At 40.3% G+C, this 23,105-nt stretch overlaps 1 protein-coding gene and 1 long non-coding RNA gene across 4 annotated transcripts in view; one reads left to right on the top strand and one right to left on the bottom strand.

Annotated features, from left to right (window-relative positions):
• LOC125425929 overlaps positions 1–23,105 on the top strand; it is a 28,202-nt gene that overhangs the window by 1,899 nt on the left and 3,198 nt on the right. Inside the window, exon 2 of the long non-coding RNA XR_007243477.1 lies at positions 10,420–10,521. This is a non-coding gene — a long non-coding RNA (uncharacterized LOC125425929). The remainder of the gene's footprint in view (positions 1–10,419; positions 10,522–23,105) is intronic.
• On the bottom strand, positions 449–18,428 carry UEVLD (UEV and lactate/malate dehyrogenase domains). Of its 3 annotated transcripts, none has more exons than XM_048483729.1 (12): positions 18,242–18,423; positions 17,049–17,133; positions 16,657–16,722; positions 15,527–15,690; positions 14,171–14,306; positions 11,347–11,471; positions 10,677–10,782; positions 10,143–10,313; positions 8,652–8,825; positions 6,208–6,295; positions 4,960–5,083; positions 449–1,182 (listed from the first exon to the last, which is right to left on the bottom strand). In XM_048483729.1, exons 1-12 carry the CDS (start codon positions 18,281–18,283, stop codon positions 1,018–1,020), a joined length of 1,446 nt encoding a protein of 481 aa, XP_048339686.1. In that variant the 5' UTR covers positions 18,284–18,423; the 3' UTR covers positions 449–1,017. The 3 variants fall into 3 exon arrangements, with proteins under 3 accessions (XP_048339686.1, XP_048339687.1, XP_048339688.1); XM_048483730.1 differs by lacking the exon at positions 18,242–18,423 and adding an exon at positions 17,998–18,202; XM_048483731.1 differs by lacking the exons at positions 449–1,182; positions 4,960–5,083; positions 6,208–6,295; positions 8,652–8,825; positions 10,143–10,313 and adding an exon at positions 10,327–10,526 and having other exon boundaries at positions 18,242–18,428.

The raw sequence follows: 23,105 nt of genomic DNA, 5'->3' as shown, positions 1-23,105 counted from the left end.
TGGCGGGATGAGTCCCCAGGAATGTGCTGCAGTGGCGGTACAGTCCAGCTCCCTGCCCTTCAACCCTACCCTGAACCTCTTCACAGCCTTCTCACTCATCAGCATCCAATGGCAGAACACTTCCTTTTTGCATCCCGAAAATACAACTGCTGCTTCCAAATGACGTCTTTTGGAGCCCACCAGGTAAAAGAGAGCAAGAACACATTGCATTACAAAAAGACAACTACAGGAAGCTGCTGCAACATATGCGAAAACAAACCCATCAATCCACAGACAGGCTGTGAGGAAATATGCTGCATGTCACCCCAAAGTTCACAAACAGGCTGAAAAGAAGTATGCTGAATGTCACCCCAAAATTCATAGAGAGCCTGTGATGAAGGTATGCATAGCGAAGCATGGGTGCCCTGCTAGTCTTCAGATAAATGCATGCAAAAAGCCATGAGAAAAATTCTACTATGAAATGATTGATTACATTTATTTTTCATCCAGTAATTTGCTGGCATAAAAATGTATTAAAAATTTACTGAAAAAGGAACTCAGTAGCTGATATGTTGGTGACAATCTTTTCTAACCACATCTTTTATTGCTCATGTGCAGCTTTCTAAAGTACAAATAGACTTTTAAAAATAAGCTGCTGATCAGCAACTTATTTTGCTGGATGGACAATTGCAGAAAGCGTGTAAAATGTCCTAGTATCGTTTTGTGGAATATAGCACAACACCATGACAAAATGTGTATTTCTGTGTATGTATGCAGGAAAGGCAGTGCCTTATTGCTGCAAGTCATCATTGTGCAGCATCGTGACCAAAGAGTGGAAAATTCAGAGTTCAAAATAGGAAATCTTATCTGGTAGGTTATCGGTTACAAAAGTATAGTGCAAAGACAGTATTTCCATTATCTTCTAATTATTTTGGTTGTGATAGCAAGAGCTGATCTAACATTCAGTATTCTGAAAACACTGTTGCCTTTTTTGCAGCTTTCAAATATTTAGGAACGAATACAAGGACTGGAAAATGTTCAAAGTTTCAGTTGTTCTTGAAGATCATGAATTGATGCAGCACTGGACTGTAGTTTCTCTGCCATATTATCCTCATCTGGTGGTTTGATAACTTCAGTTATTCCATTGATACCAAGTACACAAGGCATACTTAAAAATACTTCACAATTAATATTGTAACACCCCTGCAAAAGAGAAAAAGTAGGCACTTACAAAGAGGACATGACTGTATATATAAAGATGTGTGGCTCATAGACAGATGTTAAAATAGAGTTTTCTTAAGACAGGTGAAATTGTTTGCATTTTAAATGTTTTAAAGTTGGATACTTCTGTCTTTCACTTGGAAAGTAGGGCATGATACTCCTGCAATCCAGGAGAAAGCAGCAAATCTGTAGCAGAATGGAAGAGTATGAATAGTTCCCCTCCATACACATTAACAATCATTAGATTGGAGGAGGAGCCAGGAATGTATTTATGCTGCTAGAATGTAAGCTGCATTTACACTTATATATCTAAGAGTGGTATGTGGCTCCATCTGTGAATATCTAAATCTGTTGATTAGGACCACACTGACATTAAACAGATTTTCCTGCAAACTTCCCAGCCCCCACCCATTTTGCATAAAAATCTGAGATCATAAAAAAAACATGTTGTGGGTTTAAATCCCATACCAAAATAAAAGAGTGTTACATACTTGCCTTGATTCTGCAGAGCCGGAAGCAGTTGACTCCAGGAGCCACTCTGGGCCCAGCTTCAGTGGCAACTGGCTCCAAGAGCCAATCTGGGCTTGGAGTGACTCCCAGACCTGCCATTGCTGCAGCCGGACTCAAAGGTGGATGGTAGGGTTTGGAGTCACGCCAGGCTTAGTGATAGAAGGTGGGATCCCCCCCAAGTCTCGTGGGCCCTTCTTGAAATCATATAAACACCACCCATGTTGGCAATATTTCCCCTCATTTATATATTTATGTATCTAGTTTTCGATCATTTAAGGCATTTACTATAGTCTCAAAATGAAGCATCATACAGGCTATGAGGAGAGAGGGGTGGCATAGAAGTTGAATGAATTATTAATAATAATAGTAATAATAATAACAATATTATTATTATTATTCCTATTCCTGTGGGACTTTCGAATCCAAACAGACAAAGTGTTGAAACACAATACACCAGACATCACCGTGATCGAGGACAAGAAAGTGACCATCATCGACATAGCAGTCCCCGGTGACAGCAGGGTCATTGAAAAAGAACACAAGAAGGTCACTAGATACAGCAATTTGAAAATCGAGCTTCAGCATCTATGGCACAAACCAGCTGAGGTCATCCCAGTGGTAATCGGCACACTGGGCGCCATCCCAAAAACACTAGGGCAGCATTTGAAACATCTTCAAAATGACAAAATTAACATCTGTCAAATTCAGAAGGCGGCCCTGCTGGGATCCGCCCGAATACTACGCCGATACATTACAACTTCCTAGGCTTCTGAGTGAAGCTCTAATTGTAATGAAGGCCAACAACCAGCTAAAGATCTGGCAGCTGTGAAATCTACAATAATAATAATAATAAAGCACGCATAACATAGCTTCACAGAAAAAGTGTTGTGAGTTTATCATCCCCACCCCCAAATCTAGACAAACTTAAATTTGGCACTGGATACACTAGACAAACTTACACTAGACCAGGGGTCTGCAACCTGCTGCTCTCCAGATGTTCATGGACTACAATTCCCATCAGCCCCTGCCAGCATGGCCAATTGGCCATGGCCATGCTGGCAGGAGCTGATGGGATTTGTAGTCCATGAACATCTGGAGAGCAGCAGGTTGCAGACCCCTGCACTAGACAAACTTAAAACCCCTCGATAATACAAGCTACCATTTAATGACATTTTTATAGCCAATGGCAGGAAATCTTTGCTATCTGGTGACTGAAATGAATCCTCCCTAGTCACAGGCTTATTAGTTGAGGTGTTATATATATCTATTAACACTTTAACTTCTCAGAAATAAAAGTACTCATAGCCTAAAGGCAAATGTTGCTCTGTGCTACCGGGCTCAGCAAAGAAGGCAGTCGGTAATCCTGTTGATGTTTTTGCCACCTGTTACACCAGCTGTATAAATATGGTATATAGCAGTGATAGAGGAATGGCACATATGTGTCTATCAGAGTACTACGTGAGACAAAATGAAGAAAGAATGCACACAAATGGCAATCATTCTTATTTAGTGTTTTATATGCATAATTTTAGCAACCCTTACAACACTGCTGTACAGTAGGTCAGTATTATTAGCCCTTATTGCTGATGTGGCCCTGAATGGCAGTGGTTTGGTGAGGTCAGCCTGTTTAGTTTATAGCACAGCTGAGATCTGAGTTCACATTCCAATCTCTTCACATTTATGTGGGCCCCCATTTGTAAGATATATTTATTCCTCTTGTGTACAGTAACAAAAGATGCATTCATAAATAGTCAAGGAAGAGGCAATGAAGCTGCTTTCTTTGCCACTGTGGCTCTGGGCCTTTTTATAGTAGATCAAATTCCTGAAAATATTTGTAATTAACTAAGAATATCACAAGCCAGCATTTGCAGATTCCTGGGATTGTCTCTCCCCAACCTCCCATCTCATCCCCCCGCTCCCCCCCCCCCCAGGAGTGTTTCTGTATCCCCTGGCCCTTGGTATTGACTTGCCTGGCTGCTTTAGGTAAGATTCTATGAGTTTCACTTTAAAAAAAGTTCCATAGTGTTCAGGGAGGGGAAATTTCTCAGGTTTACTTCAGCCAGTGGCAGGATTACTATTTTTAGCAAGGCAGACATGATATAAGAGATGATGACTTTGGCTTTCAAGTCATACCAGTGCCTTAAAAATACATTAGTTACCATCCCTTTCTGGAAGTTAATAAGAATGAGAAGTTAATAACTGGAAGTTTTAAAAAATGAGATTCAAGTCCAGTAGTAGCTTAGAAACCGACAAGTTGTTTGAGATTTAAGCTTTCGAGAGTCAAAGCTCCCTGAAGGCTATCATCTGAATAGGGATCCTTATTTGAATATTCTCAAGCTGAAAATATATCCAAAAAAAACTTTCAGTATTTTCAAGATCTATTTGGGTCTCCCAAATACATTGAGGATTTTTTAGTATACTGAAAAATGGGTCCTGAAAATTCCTGAAAATATTTGGAATTAACTGAGAATATCACAAGCCGGTGTTGGCATGTTCCTAGGCCTGTTTCCCCCCACCCCCAGCATTCTGTGTCCCCTGGGCCTTCATATTGACTTGACCGGCTGCTTAGGTAAGATCTATGAGTTTCAAGTTTTGTTTTGTTTTTTAAGTTCCATAGTGTTCAGGAAGGGGGAGTTTCTCGGGTTTTACATTTTGTGGGTATTTTTTTTCCTATGTAGCAAAAAAATGGAGGGTGGTTGGGGCACCTGGTTCATGGGCTCCTGGAATGGAACCCCTTGATCTAATTGACTAGAAATGGGGAGGATACTTGAAGGACAGGCACCAGCAGCTCCCCTGAAATTTTGTTTCCAGTACCTTTAAAAACACCCTCCAGTTTCCCTGAACGATTTCTCATAGGGAAATAATAGAGCTGAAAAATATCAGAAACCCCTCAAAAGCTGGATCAGAATACCATACCAGTATTTGGAATCCAGGAAACTGGGAATACAAATATTTTTCAGGTCCAGTATATCCGAATCCAAAAAATACGGATTTTTTTAGTATACGCTCCTGTCTGTGAAACTAACAGTTAACAAGGAACTATTTTCTGGTTACGTATATGGATTTGAGATGATGGTGTTTCCCATCCTATGAAAAGCAGAGGGGCTATGGTATATTATGAAATTACCTAGCACCCAATTTGATCTTATATTTTACGCTAATGCCTATAAACATTCTGTTAAATTTCTTTACACTAAGTGATCTATAGATGCATTCTAATGAGCAAAATGGATTTAGTCCTATGCTTACCTTTACTAGAGTTGATAAGGAGTGTACTTTCCTTTTATCATTCACAATACTATCAATCAGATCAGCTATTGACAGACCAACAGACCATGATCTTTGGCCTTTTCCTTTCAGAACTTCCATGGCTCTACATAAAGCAAATTAAAAAAAATAGATTTAGATTGCATTTTCCGTACCCTTCTTTTGTATTGCATTGTATTATTCGATGTGTATACCACCCTCCCCCGAGTACATATGCCTCCCTGGTACATATGCCAGGGATGTTGAACAGAAACAGTGAACCACTGCTACATTCATCTTATTTATATCAAGCATTATGCTATAGAATATTGGCCCCTAAATGGTTTCCCCTAACTTTGGCTCATCTTTACTTTACTTAGGGCTGCTCTGCATATACTCCAAAGCATACATGTCACCATGAGGAGCTAATGTGGTAAAGTGAATAGTGTGCCACAGCATTTCCCAAATGGTGGGTCATGACCCGGCACCAGGTCACGAAAGCAAAATGCTGGGTCACCTAATGTCCAGGGCTGGGCCCAACCCCCCGCTTTTGCTTGGAGGGCACCACCCACCTGGAGCCAGCCCAGCCCAGATGATACAGCAGCTTCAGGGCTCCTCCCCAGCCAGCCGATCACCCAAAAAGGGGCAGGGATGGAGCCGCAACTCACAGCAGATGCTGGTGCTGCGAGGGAGGTGGGGGCAGAAACAGCATCCCAGGGAGCCTAATAAATAGGCCATAAAATTTTAGTGGGTCACGGAGAAGAGGTATTAAAATAACTGGGCCATTGAAAAAAATGTTTGGGAAACAGCGGTGTGCCAGATTAGGATTATGGAGACCTGTGTTCAAATCCCCACAGCCCTGAGGCTCATTAGATGACTGGCAGAAACCCTGAAACTTTACTAGCGATCAAGAGTATTTGACACTTGGGCTTTATGTTAGAATAATTCATTTCTATTTCACACTGGACCATCCTCCCCAGGAACAGCATGGGAGACTGCAGTTGAAGTGAAAAATTAGGAAAAATAAAACTACTCTCTTTTCTTCTCAAGAAAGTGCTTTTTCACCCATCAAAAACATATTTAGAATTGAGGCCATTGGGTTTTCAAAGCAAGCAACACTAGTCCTATATTAAGCTATACATATTTGTACTTGAGAATATTGTGATACACATTTTATAGATAGGAGAAAATCATATTTAGATGAAGACATTTACCCTGTAGATCTTTTACCTTTTACCTTTTATGTTTTACCTTTTAGTCAATAGCTGCTGGGCATTACGATTGGTTAAATCTTCACTGTGATGACTTGTCCCTGAAGTAGAAGCAATCCATGCTGGCACTAAGCAATACAATTACAAACATTTTTTCTTTTCCACTACTTGAATCTTAACCATAAGAATTCCTATGTTTATCATGTATATTCCATTTTTTAAAAATTTAAAAGCAGAGGGGCAGAATTCTGTTCCAAGGTGTTTCTCTTAAAACAGCCAGAAAGCAACTTCCATTCCAGTCACCTGCTATACTATTTCTACCTTTGTTGTATGTGAATCTTAGGGCTTGGAAAAATTTGTCAGCCCAGTTACTCCTACATGATCCAATGAGTGCAAACACAAGAACAAAGAAATTGTGCAAGATAAGGGGCAGATGTTTTAAAAATGCAATGTCAGCAATGCAAACCAGAATGGCAACATTCCAAATATATTTTAAAGCCCTGCTTACTATTATCTGTCCTTGGCTTCCGAGGAGATTTTAGGGATGCCTATTTATTTATTTTTTACTTTTTGAAAACAAAATGTATACCTCATCTTTCTGCTATCATGAGTGGACATGAAGGCGGCTAACATTTAAAAAATAATAAAATCACATCTTTAAAAGCATTAAAACCAACAAAAACACATCAGTAAAACAGTACCACAGCTAGAATACACATACAAAACATTAAAATGCAATTAAAAATTAGAAAGGAGAACTCACTAAGAGAACACCAACAAAGAAAAAAGCTTTCCACCACTGGCAACAAAATATGGCAACAAAAAAGGACAGGTAAATCTCGTTGGGGACAGAATTCCAGAGTATTGGTGCCACAACTGAGAAAGCCTCTCTCTGGTTGCAACCTGCCTAATCTCAAAAGGTGGGGACACTCAAAGCAGTGTCTCAGAAGATAACTATAGTTGTTGGGTAGGTTCATAAAAGAGTAGGTCATCCTATGATATTATTAGAACACCAGGGCTTATTACTTGCTTATTCTGCCTTTTCCGTCCCTCACAACTGTCCACCTGTTTGCCCAGGTAGACAATGTTGCTAAACATGTCTGAATTGCAGTTATTCTGTAATACAGTACCAAAATAAAGAACTTCAGCCCACAAAATAGTTACAAAATAATTTCTGTTATCAAAGAGCTGTATTACGCTACTCACATCTGCAAAGAATCAGAACTCAGAAAATTCCCACGTACTAAAGAAAACTTGGTGCGATCATGCCTAACAATCTAAGCAAAATGATCCCATGATGTTAACAAGGACACAAAGATAGACAGCAAAATGATCCCATGATGTCAACAAGGACACAAAGATAGACAGCAACAAGTTCAAACACAAAATTTAACTGTAAACAGAGCTTAAATAAATAATACTAATAAACCAGTGCCAGAGGCGTTATTCTAAAAGGGAAAGGCATTCAAAGTGCCCTTCAAGCAGGCAAGAATCCAGCTATTATTGTGCTTTGGCATCCTTCTTTTTGTTCAAAGTAAATCACAATTAGCGTGAATGTGCCTTCTAAGGTCCATGGCAAAATTGCTCCAAACAAAATTCTGCACACACTTTTACATAGGACTATAGCAGGAATATACTGATTATCCTGTTTCTTTATACTACAGATGTGAGTAGTGTCAGAAATTATTTTGCAACTATTTTGTGGGTTGAAGTTATTTATTTTGGTATCTCTTTACTTAAGTATTGCTTATGATGCAGAATTAAAAATAGTTTTTATACTGCTAAGCCATGGTTCAGTTTATATATTTTTAATCAGTGCATTTCTGCACCCCCACTTTATCTGTGATTACTGCTATTCTGCAATAAGCATAGTCAGAATGATGAGGTTTAATTCTATTAGAATGCACTTTAAAAAAAAGACTGTCACAGTCACTTTACCAACACAGTTGCTTGAGAAGCCAGTATAGGACAGTCTGTTACAGAGTGAAGGAATACAGAGGTAACGGGGCATTTGACAGGCCATCGTGGGAAACAGTATGTTGAACAAAATGGTCTGATCCTGCAAGACTCATGTTCAGGTGACGAACATTTGTCAAAGAGTATGGAGACAGGCCTGAGATACTGGGTTGGCTCCTGTCCATCATAAATGGAGTTTGTTGGAGGAAAATATCTTTGCTAGTTCCCACTCATTCTGACAGTCTCTTTCAAAAATACAGCAGGCATTCATACAAGGGGGTGATATTGCTGCCAATTTCCCCTTCCTATTGCAGCTTCCTGTATCACATTCCCCAACCTTCAAGAATAGCTTCTTGGGGAGGGACAGCACAGAGGGATGCAATTGGAAGCAGCTAAGATCCCTTCCATGGCCTTGTTCCATGTGGTATGATCTAGCATCCGGAGATCCTTGTTGTTGTTCAGACAAATGTTTTCTAAGAGGAGAAAGAAAATACAACAAAGCAGCTATGTTTTCATTCATAAATTTACCTTTGTTTTCTCCTTGTTCACCAATAATCCAAGTATCTTCAGCTCTGGACTGTGATTTTAACAGGTTTGCAAAAATATATTGAAATCTTGCTGAATCCAGATTGCAACCAATCCCAATAACTCTGCTTTTGGCAAATCCACTCATCTTCCATGTTACATATGTCATTATTTCCACTGTATGTTCAACAAATATATATATATATATATATGAAGAGATACAGAATTGTATTTGTAGTTCAACACGACATTCAAATTCACAAGAAAAAACCAAGATCATTTTCATCAGTCTTTGAGGAGGTATAAAAAATGGGCATCAGCAATTCTATTAATCTCCATAAACATTAATAGTCTGACTAAGATCACAAAAGATATTTTAGTATAATTTTGTATCACTCTACATTCCTTTTACGCTTCAGCTGAATCACTATATTTCCCATTGTACATTATTCTATAATTCACCATTTGCTGTGAGCCCTTCGGGGATGGGGCGGTATAAAAGTCCAAACAATAAATAAACAACAATAAATGTTAGGCTGCAATCTTAAGGACACGTTCCTGGGAGTAAGCAACCTGCTTAGGATTGGTTAGGATGGTTTAAGCATGTAGATCTGGTATAAATCAGTTTCACTGTTTACTAGTTTTCAGTGCATTTTGTCCTTAAGCTTCAATTCTGCATGCTTGTTTACACACCTGCCCTGATTCAAGAACCAGCATCTCAGCCTCTTTTATTTAAATTAAGCTTTCAGGTAAGCACACAGAGAGCCCAATCCAGATGGGGGAGGGGGCCGAATGGGCTGTGGGATCAGTGCAGGACTGTGCCAATGCATTCGCCGCCTCCATTGGCGCAAGGGGTATCCCCGCTGGTGGAGACGGTAAAGATACCGGCATGATGGCAAATCCCAGAAGTGGGCATTATTCAGAGAAATGCAGGGGAGAAGGCTGGGGATGGAGCTTTAGTCGGCTTCCACCCGGGCTTTAGGGCCAGGAATGCCTTGACCAGACCTCCAGTTACGCCATCCAAAAGGGTGGCATAACTTTGCTAAGCCCTATGGAGGGCTTCCATGTGGATGAGGGTTTTTTTGCTGTGTGCTGGCTCCCTGCACTGCATGGAAGCCATCTGGAGGTAGCATGGCAGCAGCTCTGTCCTCGGCCACCTCCTCCAGCTGTGGATTGGGCTGTTAGGAACACAGTCTAAGAGTTTCCTAGTTCTGGGTAGGGGAGGTTGAAATATCCATGTTACAAAATCCTTCAAAATTAGGGAAGTACAAATTTTCCTGTGAAGCATTTTTTTAAAAAACAACAACAACACACAAGTCATTTATGTCTCATGATTTTCACAACAGACAAGATGTTAAATATACTCTTAGTCCAGTACTGTTACAAACAGCACATTTATGTCTGTTAAGAAACACACCTATTCATTTCAAAATAGCTGTTACACAGTTTATTGATCCAGGGATCAATAAATCATAAAGGTAAATATTGCCATACCTGGATGGGATGCCACAAGCAATATACTATTTTGACTATAGTGTGATACTGATGGTATGATGCCTCTGAACAGATCCACATTGTTCTGCACAACATCCAGATAAGACTGAGCATTGCCTAAATGATTAACTGTAAGCACCACCACTTTGGAATCTACTGTGGCAGAAAAATCTAAGAAACACCAAGGAAAAAAATTATAACCCATTATTACAAGTGTTGAAGTGATGAAATGTACAAATGAAATTCGAAGAACTACTTTTGCTTTTCTGTCTACCAGTATAGTAGCTTCGATCCTATGAAGCATGAGTGGAAGGATGCTCATGATGTGACTCTTCTCCTTTCACCCAGGAGCCCTCAGGCAAGCAGAAGGCACAACAAGGTAAGCTGGGTCCAAAAACATTGAAAATAATACTATATTCAGATAATATTTTAGCCTTCATATCGCAGTCCAAAGAACAACACTCTGCATGTCCCCGTATTTCCTTCCACTTTATCAGACAAACACAAACACATACCAGAAATTCAATACATTACCTCTGCTGATTTCCACATTTGGGAGGGCAAAAATTTCTAAATCCATTGTTCCTCCTTTTATTGTACTTTCTGAACAGTCCAAGACAACCACCTTGTCAGCAACGCCCTGTACAGGATTTTAAAATATTCTCTTCCATTAATGAAAATACAGACTTCTAAATCATGCAACTTCTGAGGCACATTTTATTTTATTGTCAAATATTAAAATAATAAAAGATAGAAATAATGCAATTCAGTTAAACATTACCAATTAGATTGTCTAATCAATTATTTAGCAACCATTATGTGCTATGAACCAATTTATCGACTAGATTTCTTCTTATTCTTCTTACTCTAATTAGCTTGATTTTAAGAGGTGATATGCAATCCTTTTTCTGAAAGCAAATTGCTGTTATAAATTTAAACAGAAAGTTATTTTAGTTCTTGTAATTCCAATCATAATGAAATCAATGAGATATTAAAGTGCTTATTTTCATGCCCAGTTCAGTCTATCTGAATACTTCATCATTATTATTGTAAAAGTAATAGGACATGCTTACAGAATATGCTAGCCTTGATATATATAATAATGGGAATTATTAGACTAGATCAAGAATGAAGCTGCACTAAAACAAACCATTATATACTATAGTCATCATTACAGAAGCATCTTTTTATATATGGTACCTACCTTTGCAGAAATAGCTAGTATACAAGCAAGACCCAGATCTCCTGCTCCAATAATGGTCACTTTATTAAATCTTCCACTGCTTTTCTCCTCGTCTCTCTTACTCTTTGACTGTGTATTGTTTTCACCTAAAACAGCATATAGCAATTTATATAACATAATCTGTACAGCTGTATACACTGGAATTACATGAATGACAATAGTGGGGTGTGACAATACTTAAACTGTTTTTACTGTAGCCATGGTGGTCTGCAGAAGGCCTGATCTAATGGATCCTTTCAGAGAAGTAAGTACTGCTGATTTCAACAGGACTTAGTCTCATGCAAGAAGGCACAAGATTGCAGTTTTCTTACAAGAAGCAAAAAATTGCAAAAGGAAGATGTAAGGGTTGCAGATGCAGCAAAGGAGACCAAAAATGTTTTTGTTCACTGGCATCATTGCATTGCTTATTCCTGTATGTCTGTTTCTGCCTATTTTATAAGTAGTCGTGGCATACTAGCAGGGCTCCTGGGTCATCACCACACCACAGTTTACTAAAGACAGATATTCAACAGGAGCTGCACTCCCCAGTTTTGGACTCTCATGCCAGATAAATTCTTTGTGTTGAATTTCTGTCTGCTGATCAGCTGTTACAGACACAGGACACCCATGAGGAGAAAGAAAGCAACCCTAATTATATTTATTTATTCTTTATTTTATATCCTGTCCTCCCCAGTCAAGCAGAGCAGCTCACAACAAAATGTATTATCAAAACTATTAAAACCACAATAAACTCAGTATCCTACATCTGTCAGTTTAAAAAAATAGTGAAATAAAATCAGTAACCCAAATTAAAATCAGTAATGACCCTACCAAAAAAACTGGACAGTGCCGTGGCTAGCAGCAACCCAGGTGATAATCAGAAAGGCTGACAGGTGGAGGGACTGGGTGGCAAACAACAGAGTGGGTCCTGTGATCCAGAGCAGGTCCTATGATACAATTTTAGCCATATAAACCATTGCTGTTCTCAAGTAGGCCTGGTTGAACATCTCAGTCTTGAAGGCCCAATAGGACTGGGTAGGATGTTTAATGGCCTGGGTGTCTCTGGACAGAGAGTTCCACCAGGCTGAGGCCACAGCCAAAAAGGCTCTGGCCATAGTTGAGGACAGCCAGATAGACCATCAGTAAGTTGCCTGCAGAAGAGCTCTCTGGGGAGTATATTGGAGAAGGTAGTCCTGAAGAAATGAAGGTCCCAGATCATTAAGGGCTTTAAAGGTAAGTGCCAATACCTTGAACCTGATCTGGAAAACAAATGGGAGCTAATGCAGCTGCCAGAGCACAGGTTGAATATGTGCTGTCCAGGGGGTCCTTGTGAGGATCCAAGCAGCTGCATTCTGGACCAGCTGCAACCAGAGCAGCCTCAAGGGTAGCCCCGAATACAGCTACAATAACCAAGTCTAGATTACTATAAATAGGTCAAGGTGGGGCAAAAGCTTCCAGGTCTGATGAAGATAAAAAAGGCCACCTTGGCAACATAATTGATTTGGGTCTCCAAAGAGAGAGAGAGGTTCAAGATCATACCTAAACTTCTAACCAAAGAAGATGATATTAACTGGACACCGTCCAGAGTAGGGAGTTGGGTTGCCTCCATCTTTGATGGATTCAGCTTCAATTGGCTGTGCCTTAAACATGCCACCACAGCCCCCAATCACTCAGCCAGGGTATCTGGAAGAGTACCTAGCTAGCTGTTCATAAACAGAAAGAGCATCTTTATATTGGTAACAACCCAGCTCAAAACTCCAAACTAGCTGGGCAAGGGGGCATGTTAAAAAGCATAGGGGACAAAACAGGCCCCTCAGGTACCCCATATATTAAGGGGTTCTGGGTCGACACTTTCTCTCCCAGCTCTATCCTCTGCCCCTGACTATGTAGAAAAAAGATTGGCCATTTTAAAGTAGCTCCTTGAATCCCTATGTCAGCATGACAGTAGATCAACAAATTGTAGTCAACCATGTCAAACGCTGCTGAACGGTCTAATAGAGGCAGTGCTGAATCACCTTGATCCAACTGACAATGTAGATCACCTGTGAAGGCGACCAGTGCAGTCTTTATCCCATGGCCAGGTTGGAAGTATGACTAGAATGAATCAAGGGCAGATGTGTCTTCCAAGAAAACCTGGCACATCTCAGCCACTACTCTTTCAACTAACTTACCCATGAACAGTACATTCACGACTGGGTGGTAGTTAGCCAGCTCAGGAGGATTCAGTGGTGGCTTCTTGAGCAAGGTGATCACAACTGCCTCCTTCAAGGACCCCGAGACAACACCCAAATTAAGGGATGAGTTAATGATCTCCAGTGGAACTCGTACCTCATCACCACTGGCCTTGATCAGTCATGAGGGGTGTGGATCCAAAAGGCAAGTGGTTGGCTTCACAGCAGCCACCATCTTGTGAGTGTCTGCCAGTGAGGGCTGGCTGAATTGGTCTAAATTTGGACCACAAGATGGCCATGGGGTCTTCTGTTCAGTTACCATATGAAAAACAGCCAGGATATCACAGCAAAGTAATAAGACTTTATCTGCAAAGTAGCACGCAAAAACCAAACAGTTTATAACTGAATTATTAGTATTTTGGATATTCCTAGGAAGGGATGTTAATGACTAATCTACCCTAAATAACTGAGCTAGATAAGAGCTAGCAGAACTGAGAATCTTCCTCTAGATCCTTTTCTCAGCTTGTCTGGGACAAGAGCAAATTGTTAAAAAAGAAAACCCAAAGCAAAGTCTACCAGCACAGAACAAATTACAGATATGAATACCAGGTTAAAAGTTTCCCTGCAGTGCACACCTTCAGTGAACTTCGCAATATAGGACAACAGTTCCATTTGTCTGGCTGCATCAGAAGATGATAATGAGTACAGGGGGAGCTCCTCTTCAAATTTGGCAGTCATTTCTTTTAATAATCCTATAATCATTGACTGAGGCTGAAATACATATAGCAGTAATGAGAACCACAATATTTTCCTCACAAAAATGTGCACTGTCCTTGAAATATAGGAGTTGATCAATCAGCTCTTCATACAAATCCAGCAGAGGCTTTCTGCGACAGAAACTAGAAATCAGAATTGTTTCTACCCAGCTACCTAGAATTGATTCGGTCCTTAGGGTCACAAGAGGACAAGGGGTATTTTTAACAGTTCTGTCTCCCAGTTCAGACATATGAAGCTGCATTCCAGCATCACACAGTTGATCTATATTTTCCATATCCTCTGCTGACTGACAGCATCTTTCCCAGTTCCCAAACTCCCTTTAAGTGGAGATGAGAGACTGAAACTGAGACCACCTGAATGCAAAGCATGGGGTCTGTCCCTACTTTCTTCCATAGAAATAAATTATTGGCATTCATTCATGTAAAGTACATTACTTGTACCGGTCGTAGCAATTGATTTCTACCTCTAACATGGTTTGGCCTAAACCAGTGATACTCATTCAGTAGCTCAGGAGCCAAAAGTTATTCTTTGACATGCCCCCTGGGTTCTTCTGAGCATTCCTCAACATGGCGCCCATCCCATGTTTCAGTAAATTGGGCAAGGCTATTGACCTGTAGGCGTTGTGATTAGCAGATGGTTCCCACTTAGCAGAGAGAGAGGTTAGCCATACTATTCCTTTCAACACTGGAGTTCCACTATAAAGGCACTTTTAAGATAGAGAGATCATGAAAAGTTGCACCCTGTTTTGTGGCATAAGTCTCACTTGCAAGCCTTTCCCCTCATACCAGATACACAAAATTGGCTCCGGTTCAACTTTGGTGGGGACAGAAAGCCTTACATACCCAGAGGTACTCTGGAACTATAAGGGTTGTATTTATACACATTTCATATTAATACTATATTTTATTGTTGGTGTATGGTGAAATGGTGCACGGAGCATACATCAGTCACGTGGCTCTTTTGGTTGATGGTTAACTGCAAGTTTGACTGTCAGTGAGCCATGGAATGCATATCATTGACCTAGATTTTGCTTGCACACAGGATCCTCCATCTCTGCATTCATGCACACCTATTATAAACATATGTATTTCTGGAAAGCTGGTGGGTAGTGTGTAAAATATAAATATATATACAATTGCATACATTACACCAAATAAGATAAAAATGCCAAATCAGCTCAGGGACATAACAGCACATGTGTATGCAGCCCTTACATGGCTCCAGTTTTGTAGATATGGCAAGTATATCCTTCCACGTGCATCTACGTGCTTTCCCACTGAAATTCCCATGTTTGCAGTGGGCTTCAAAAAGCAAATTGGAGGTGTAAAAGGATGAGAATCTAAAATCCACAAGTGAATTGGAATATTATAACAATTACCTGTCAAAATACAAAACATAAGTTAATATAAATAAGACAATGTTTCTTGATCGATTATGCAAATACCAAGTTACAATTAAAAAAAACTAATGCAAAAACCCCCATACCTTCTGGACATTTTTGTTGTTGTATCTGACTGAACAATTTTTTAAAAATGGGTTTCAATTGCCATTGCAAAAACTGGCAAAGCAGCTGCTGGGCATGGGACCATTCACTCGCTTACCTTACACCGCAGTAGCTTTGAATGCATGTCATCCCATACAGATTTTTAGCTATGCCAAGGCAGCATTAAAACAGAACATCCACATGACATCTTGCCTATTTCCAGCATGATTCATACTATTCCCAACACTTTCTCCTTGAAGCCAGAGGGAAAAAAATAACTTACACTTATCCAGCTCAAAGGGAAACTCCAGAGTGGCTGCAGGGAAGTGTCCACACCCTCAATTGCCTCTTCAAGGATAGAGAGTGGCACTATGTTCCATGTTCATAAAGGCAAGGGACAGTTTACTGCCGCATAACATTCCCCCTCCTGCCTAGTCCTTTAAAGTATTACTGTTTCCTTGATGTTGCTGCTGCATTACAGTAGGGCTCAGTAGACAAAGGGAAAGTGAGAAGAAGGGCAGTTCAGACTTGTGTGTGTTTCGGGGGGGGGGGGCAGGGATCACAATCACCATTGCAGTTGCGGTGGGGGCGGAGGAGACAAATGAGCTGATAAAGGACCGCCACAGCAAGTGAGTGGCTTGGGAATGGGGAGGAGTACTGATATTGTTCCCACTACCTGCTTATGCTGCTATTTGAATGGTGCACAGCCATGTGAAAACAGCCTTGATCTTTCAAGAAATAAATATTAGTCTCCCATTTCAACACTGCTGTCCAGTCTTGTTCCACTTTGATCAGAAACATTAGAAATCACATGACTGCACATCAAGTAGTACAAAATCAAAAGAATGTTTTGGCACTCACCCTGATATTTCACTGGAACAGTGCCACTAAGATTCAGAAGATCTTTCTGGGACCCATCCTTAAAAGCTTAAAAAAAAGAACGCTGGGTTGTGTTTGTTTGTTTGTATGAATTACATTTATTTCCTATAAAATGCTATTATACTTTATTCACACTTTATACTAGGGCTAGGGCCCTCATGCTTTGAGGCAATTAAAAGAGTGAACATAACAGTGATAAATGATCAATTACTGATGATTCCAAATTTTATGTTCAGTAGTTGAGTGTGGACAACACTCAATAATTATATGCCAGTAGAATTTAATTGTTTAAAATAACTAGTGCTAGTTGTCAAAAATATAAACCATACAATCACAGTTTACCAATTGGACAAAATAGTAGAAGTTATTCTTACTATAGGCGTTCATAGAGAATGTAGTGTTTGGGTACAATTCATTTACGCTCTTCAGCTCTTCAATGGTCAGATCCCGGAATTTATACTGAAAACAAAATAATTTTTAAAATAATTCAGCCAACTTTCTTTTTATGTAGCCAAGTATTTAAAGCATGTTATAAATATATTAACCACGGCAGCTGCAGTTCTAAACATATGAGAATTGTCAATTCAACATCAACTAGGCCAGTCCTTTGAGAAGTCCATTTTAGTTATATTTAACTGTCAAAATGACTATGCATTTAATAAAAAATGAGGTCTTTGCATTTGAGATGGATAAAACCCTGACCACATTCTCTCTTAAAAAAAACATACACCACCGTTAAACATTTAAAGGAGTTGTTATATTCCTAAAATCTTGTTTATGCAACATTATAAAACATACATTCACCAGGCCCCTTAGTTCTCCTAATTGCAACTGTGCATTGCTCTCAAACCCACATATATAAGTGTTAACCAGAAATGTCCAGCTTCAAATTCCTACATGCAATAACTTACTGGGTAATGTTGGGCATATCATTTTCTCAGTCTAACCTACGTCATAGCATTGTTGTAAGCATAAATTGAAGAAAGAACAATGCATCACACTTAGCTCCTTAAAACAAGGGTACATTAAAAACCACACCAAGTAATTTTTTTTCAAGTGCCCCCACGCACACCCGGCCTCAAAGAAAAAAAAAGCTACATTCCTCTGGAAAGATGCAAGAATGGATTGGGCAGAACTGGGAAGTCTGTTTGAAAAGGTGGTTTCCAGGAGCCCATAGCATACAACAGGAGCAAAGACTTCGTGTCTGGAGTTGCTGGGCTCTACGGGCCAGGGTTGCCATAGTTAAGAAAGCTACTCATATTTCCAGGAAGGCCGTCTTTGGCTCATCAGTGACTACTTTCACTTATTACAGTGAAGCCATACCAGTTATCCGAGCAGAGGAATTACAGGGAAGGGTTACCAACTGAGCACCGCATCAACGCCCAAAAATAATTTAAAAAAACAAAGTGAAAGGAAGGGGGGAGGCAAACTGATTGAGTTCAGGAAAAGACAACCAGCTAACGTGCCCCCCCCCCCCTTCAGCTCAGCCCCGCCCCTCTGGGGGTGGTATTCCTGGGTCGGCGCGTGGAGAGAAGAGTTGGTAGCTCGTGCGGGCCGGGAGCCTTGCCTTCGTCAGCCATTTCCGCAGCTTCTCTTCGGAGAACTCCATGACTTGGTTTTCTAAGGCCCAGAAACGCTTCCTGGTCTCATCTCAGTTACTGACGAAGACCAAAACAAACCAGTCACTGAAGGGCAGGGCAAGAAAAGGCGCGCCGGCCGGCCCTCCAGCATCAGTCTCTTCCTCCTTTCAAGGTGCATGACTCACACCGCTGAGGCATGCAAGGCTGCACCGGCCGGTAGAGCGAGTCGCTCGCGAAGTGTCACAAACACGGGCTAACAACATCGTGTAAAGCGTCAAGTGAATCAAGCTGCGGAACTCTCAGGGGTCCAGTAACACATTATGCAAACAAATTTTATTTCACTATCTATGTTACTGTAGGCAGTAACAGTGCGGTTTGCCAGCTTCCGGCAGGGGACGGGGAAAGGATAGCTAGGAGACGAGAGCTCAAGTAAACAAGTTCATTCAAAGTGACGGGGAGTATCGGCCAGAGACTCCCCGACTACAAAAAGTAAACCCCTTTCATAGAGAAAATCCTGGGAAAAAATGTTTGATCCATGCGTAACAAAAGATAAGGAACACATAAATTACAGGGGATGGCACTTCGAATTAACACTTTAAAATACAATCTTTTATTATCTGATGGGGAGTTTCACCACATTCCGGCCCCAGCATTCTAAATAACAGGGTAGTCGTTTATTGACAGTTTTATGGATACCTTTTGTCAAGAGAATAAATGCAGCTGTTTACATTGTCAACCTTGATTGAGAACATTCGCTGCTTGTCAGCAACAAAATAGCAGAGCCCTTTAGAATAATTCGTGTTTCTAGCAAACTGCTATCTGGTCAGTGTCTTGGCTTCAAGGTTTTGCTGAGACAATTGACAATTTAATAGTCATTCACACTGGTTCAAGAAGAGATGCCAGCCAAGATGGACGTAATACTCCCTGTTGCTGCCCTCAGTTATAAGCCTGGCAGAATAGCTCTGTCATGCAGGCTCTGCAGAATTGAGGTAAGTCCTACAGGACCATGGTCTCATTTGACAGAATGTTCCATCAGGCTGGAGCCAGGTCAAAATGGTCCTGCTTGAAGAGAATAACAAAAAAGGAAGAACAAGAGATCTGTTCCACGAGATCAAGGAAATCAATGGGGAATTTAAAGCATGGTTACTTAGGTATGCTGAAAAATCAATATGGAAATACATCAACTGACCAGGATAAAGAAAAGATGCGAGATAAAATTATGATTAGAGCTGCACATGCGGTTATAGCATTGGGTTGAAAAGATAATAAGAAATGGACAATCTCAAAATGGTTGGAATACATATGGGAACAGATACAGTTAGAAATTTTTGAGATGATGTTAAAAATATGCTATGGCAAGAAAAATTAAGAGACATTATGAAGATATGGACAATGTTTGAGAACTGGATGAAAGAAGCCAAATTTAATGAAGACATTTGGGAGAAGAGAATACAGAGAATGAACTTTCTGCTGCTTGCTTGAATAACGAAGGGGGGAAAGGTAAAATGTATAGTTCGAATAAATATACTGTATGTAACTGCTACACATATATTCTATACAATAAAAAATTAAAAAAGAAAAGACAAGATGTGAGCAGTACGCTGAAAAAGTGCAAGGATTACTGATTCTTTCAAAGAATCTTTTGAGACGGAACCTACAGTTTTAGAAGGTGAAGCAAAAGCTACACTGAGAGCAATTGGGAGAAACAAATCACCCTGAGGAAAACAAGTATGGAAAACAAAACAATGACCCAGAGACTGGAAAAGTGCAATTTACATTCCAATTCCAAAAAAGGAAACATCAAAGATTGCAAGCAACTATCGGACTGTCACCTTAATTTCTTATGCAAGTAAAGTGATTCTAAAAAAATTACAGCAAAGACTGCTACCATATGTAGAACATGCCAGATGTCCAAGCTGAATTCAGAAAAGGAAGAGGCATTAGAGATCATATTGCAAATTTATGTTGGTAACTGAAACATACAAGAGAATTTTAGGAGAAATTGGTTTGTGTTTCATAGAAGCAAAGCTTTTGACAGTGTGGATCATAGTGAAAAGCTGTCTTTAATTTTAAAAGAAATGAGTGTGCATCTGATTGTGTTGGTGCACATATCCTCACCTTCTCCTGTTTTCTTCTCTCCTTCCCATCCATCCACCCACCCATAAATCTACCTTTGGCTTGTCTCTTATAATATTTATTATTTATTTACTGTATTTATACAATGTATTTCTGCATACTCTGGACCCAAAACTTCTTACAGGCCCTTTCCCCACTTACCTTAAGTCCCGCGCTACTCTCCGCAAGTAGCGCGGGGTCCCACTGCACTCCCCACGTCAGGGGCGGCAACAGCGCAGCCGCACCGACGCTGCCGCTCTTGCACCCCCTCAGCGCACGGCATCCCTGGCGCTGGCGAAAACGGCGCCTTTTGATGACCCCGCAGAGCACGGGGTCGTGGGGACACCCGGACACACGCCAGGGATGCTGCGCACTGAGAGTAGCGCGCAGCGACAGCAGCAGCAGGAAAAGTGGGGAAAGGCCCACAGTTACAGAGGGGAACCAATATGGTAAAAGGTCTGTATTTAATGCTCTAAGGGGAGAGTCTTAGGGAGCTGGGTATGTTTAGTTTGGTGAAGAGAAGGCTAAGGGGTGAAAGCCATGTTTAAGTATTTAAAGAGATATGTTGAAAGTGGAGCAAGCTTGTTTTCTGCTGCTCCAGAGACTAGGACAAGGAGTAATGGATTCAAGATGCAGGAAAAGTGATTCCGCTTAAACATTAGGAAGAACGTCCTGACGGTAAGGGCTGTTTGACAGTGGAATGCACTGCCTCCAAGGATAGTGGAGTCTCCTTCTTTGGAGGTTTATAAACAGAAGCTGGATGGCTTTGATTGTGTATTCCAGCATAGCAGGGGGTTGAACTTGATGACCCTTGTGATCTCTTCCAACTCTGTGATTCTGTACATCATTTTGCTTTATCTTTACATCATCCTTAGATTAGACTGTGTCTGGCCCAGCAGATTCTATGGTAGGTGGGGATTTGAACCTGGCTCTCTGACTCTATTCTAAAACATTTAGAACACTGGCTTCCATGGGATAGCTGCTGTTGAGCAATAGCAAGCAGCCTGGCTGATGGGTTGCTGATGAACCTGGCCCAATGATTCCCACCTCAAAGGTCAAAAGTGTACTGACCTCTCCTCCTTTTTTACTGACAGAAACCAAGTGATTAATATTGTGATTGCCTAACAGTGACAGCATTAATTTTTAAAGCTATAGCTACTCCTACTTTGGGGGATATTAATTAATCCCTCAATTTTTTTTAATTCATTTTTTTCTGCAATCCTGGTGCTTTTCTCAAATTGTAAAATGATCAGTTTCTGTTTATAACCACTGCCTCCAGATTTTAAAGTTTCCACAGATTTGGCCACTGTGTGCTACAATACCCCTGTTTTTGAGTACTCTTGAATAAGATCAGAGTGCAAATGTTAAAACCCAAGGACGTCATGATGTCTAACAGTAGGAGAGAACATGGAAGTTAATTGACAGACTGATCTTCAGAGTGAAAATATCTTGAGGGTTATCACACACTCATCTGCTCCTGTAATTCTGATATCATCTATCAAAAAAGTCTTTGATACAGTTACAATAACTATTTCACTTATGTCACAGTAGTTGAAGCAATTGTTATATAACAAATGATGTCATAATCAAGTCCATAATACAGTCTGGTTCATAAGAGATAGCCACTAACATACTGGGCTACTTAAAAGCAGTCGAAAGCTGAGTTCGCTTCAACTTTTTTCCTCTTAAAAGCAGGCTGCATCTAATCATATGGTGTAAATTGGAATATTTTGGGAGAAACAACAATGATTGTTGTTGGCTGGATTCTTTTCATTGCGGCTATAAAATTGATAAATAAAATTCCAAAGGTGAGTAAACATTGAAAGGGCTGCGGATGGTAACAGATTGTTATTCATGTTTCTAGTTTGATGCAAAAACAGTATGTTTTCATTCCCACAAACGTAGGATGGCTTCAGCTGTCTTGTATAGTTAATGGAATACCCTCAGTTTTTTCTCACAAAGGCTAACAAAACCTCCCCATACCACTGTACCTAATTACCGCAGCAGATGCCCTTGTTTGACAGTGATGCAGGTCTATTTATCAATTTTTGCCATGAAATGTGCAGATTCATGCATTCCCCATCTATCTTAACTACACTGAGCAATATGAGGGTTCTTGTGGTTATGGAAATGTATCCAGTACTGTAATAAGTAACTAACTGCATCAAATAGGCCAACTGTAACATGATCCTAAGCATACTTGGACTCAAATCCCATTGGATTCCATGGTGAGATGTATATACAACAGACCTGGAGTGCGTGTCTCAAGTGCGATGATAGTTGGTGTGTCCCAGCAGTAAATTGATTATGAACAGAATATTAAATAACGCCAATTTATATAAATAGATCAAATGCTATTGTATATTTTGGGTTATAGCCTGCCTATCTACATAGCAAAGTGAAGGCAAGATGTGCCCCATTTGCGGTGTCTTTTGCACTGAAGGGATGCATCACCTTGAGTATAGCAGAGTAGAAGTATATATAATACAATTACTCCAGGTTGCACAGACACCAAAAGATTATTTACTTAACAACACTCTCCACTTTCTCCATTAAAGCAAAATACAATCCCACATTAATAATCAAAGACGATCAAGCAAGATATATCGCAATAGAAGTCCAGGCATTAAAACATTGATTGAGGGAATATATGCACCTAATCAAGGGAAAGCAGAGTTCTACAAAAAGGTGATACATTTTTATCACTACAATATGAAAACATAATATGTCTAGGAG

This window comes from Sphaerodactylus townsendi, linkage group LG02 (assembly GCF_021028975.2).
Source record: "Sphaerodactylus townsendi isolate TG3544 linkage group LG02, MPM_Stown_v2.3, whole genome shotgun sequence".
Lineage (NCBI taxonomy): Eukaryota > Metazoa > Chordata > Lepidosauria > Squamata > Sphaerodactylidae > Sphaerodactylus > Sphaerodactylus townsendi.
The sequence above is the reverse complement of the archived record's forward strand: the minus strand, read 5'-3'. Positions and strand labels throughout refer to the sequence as shown.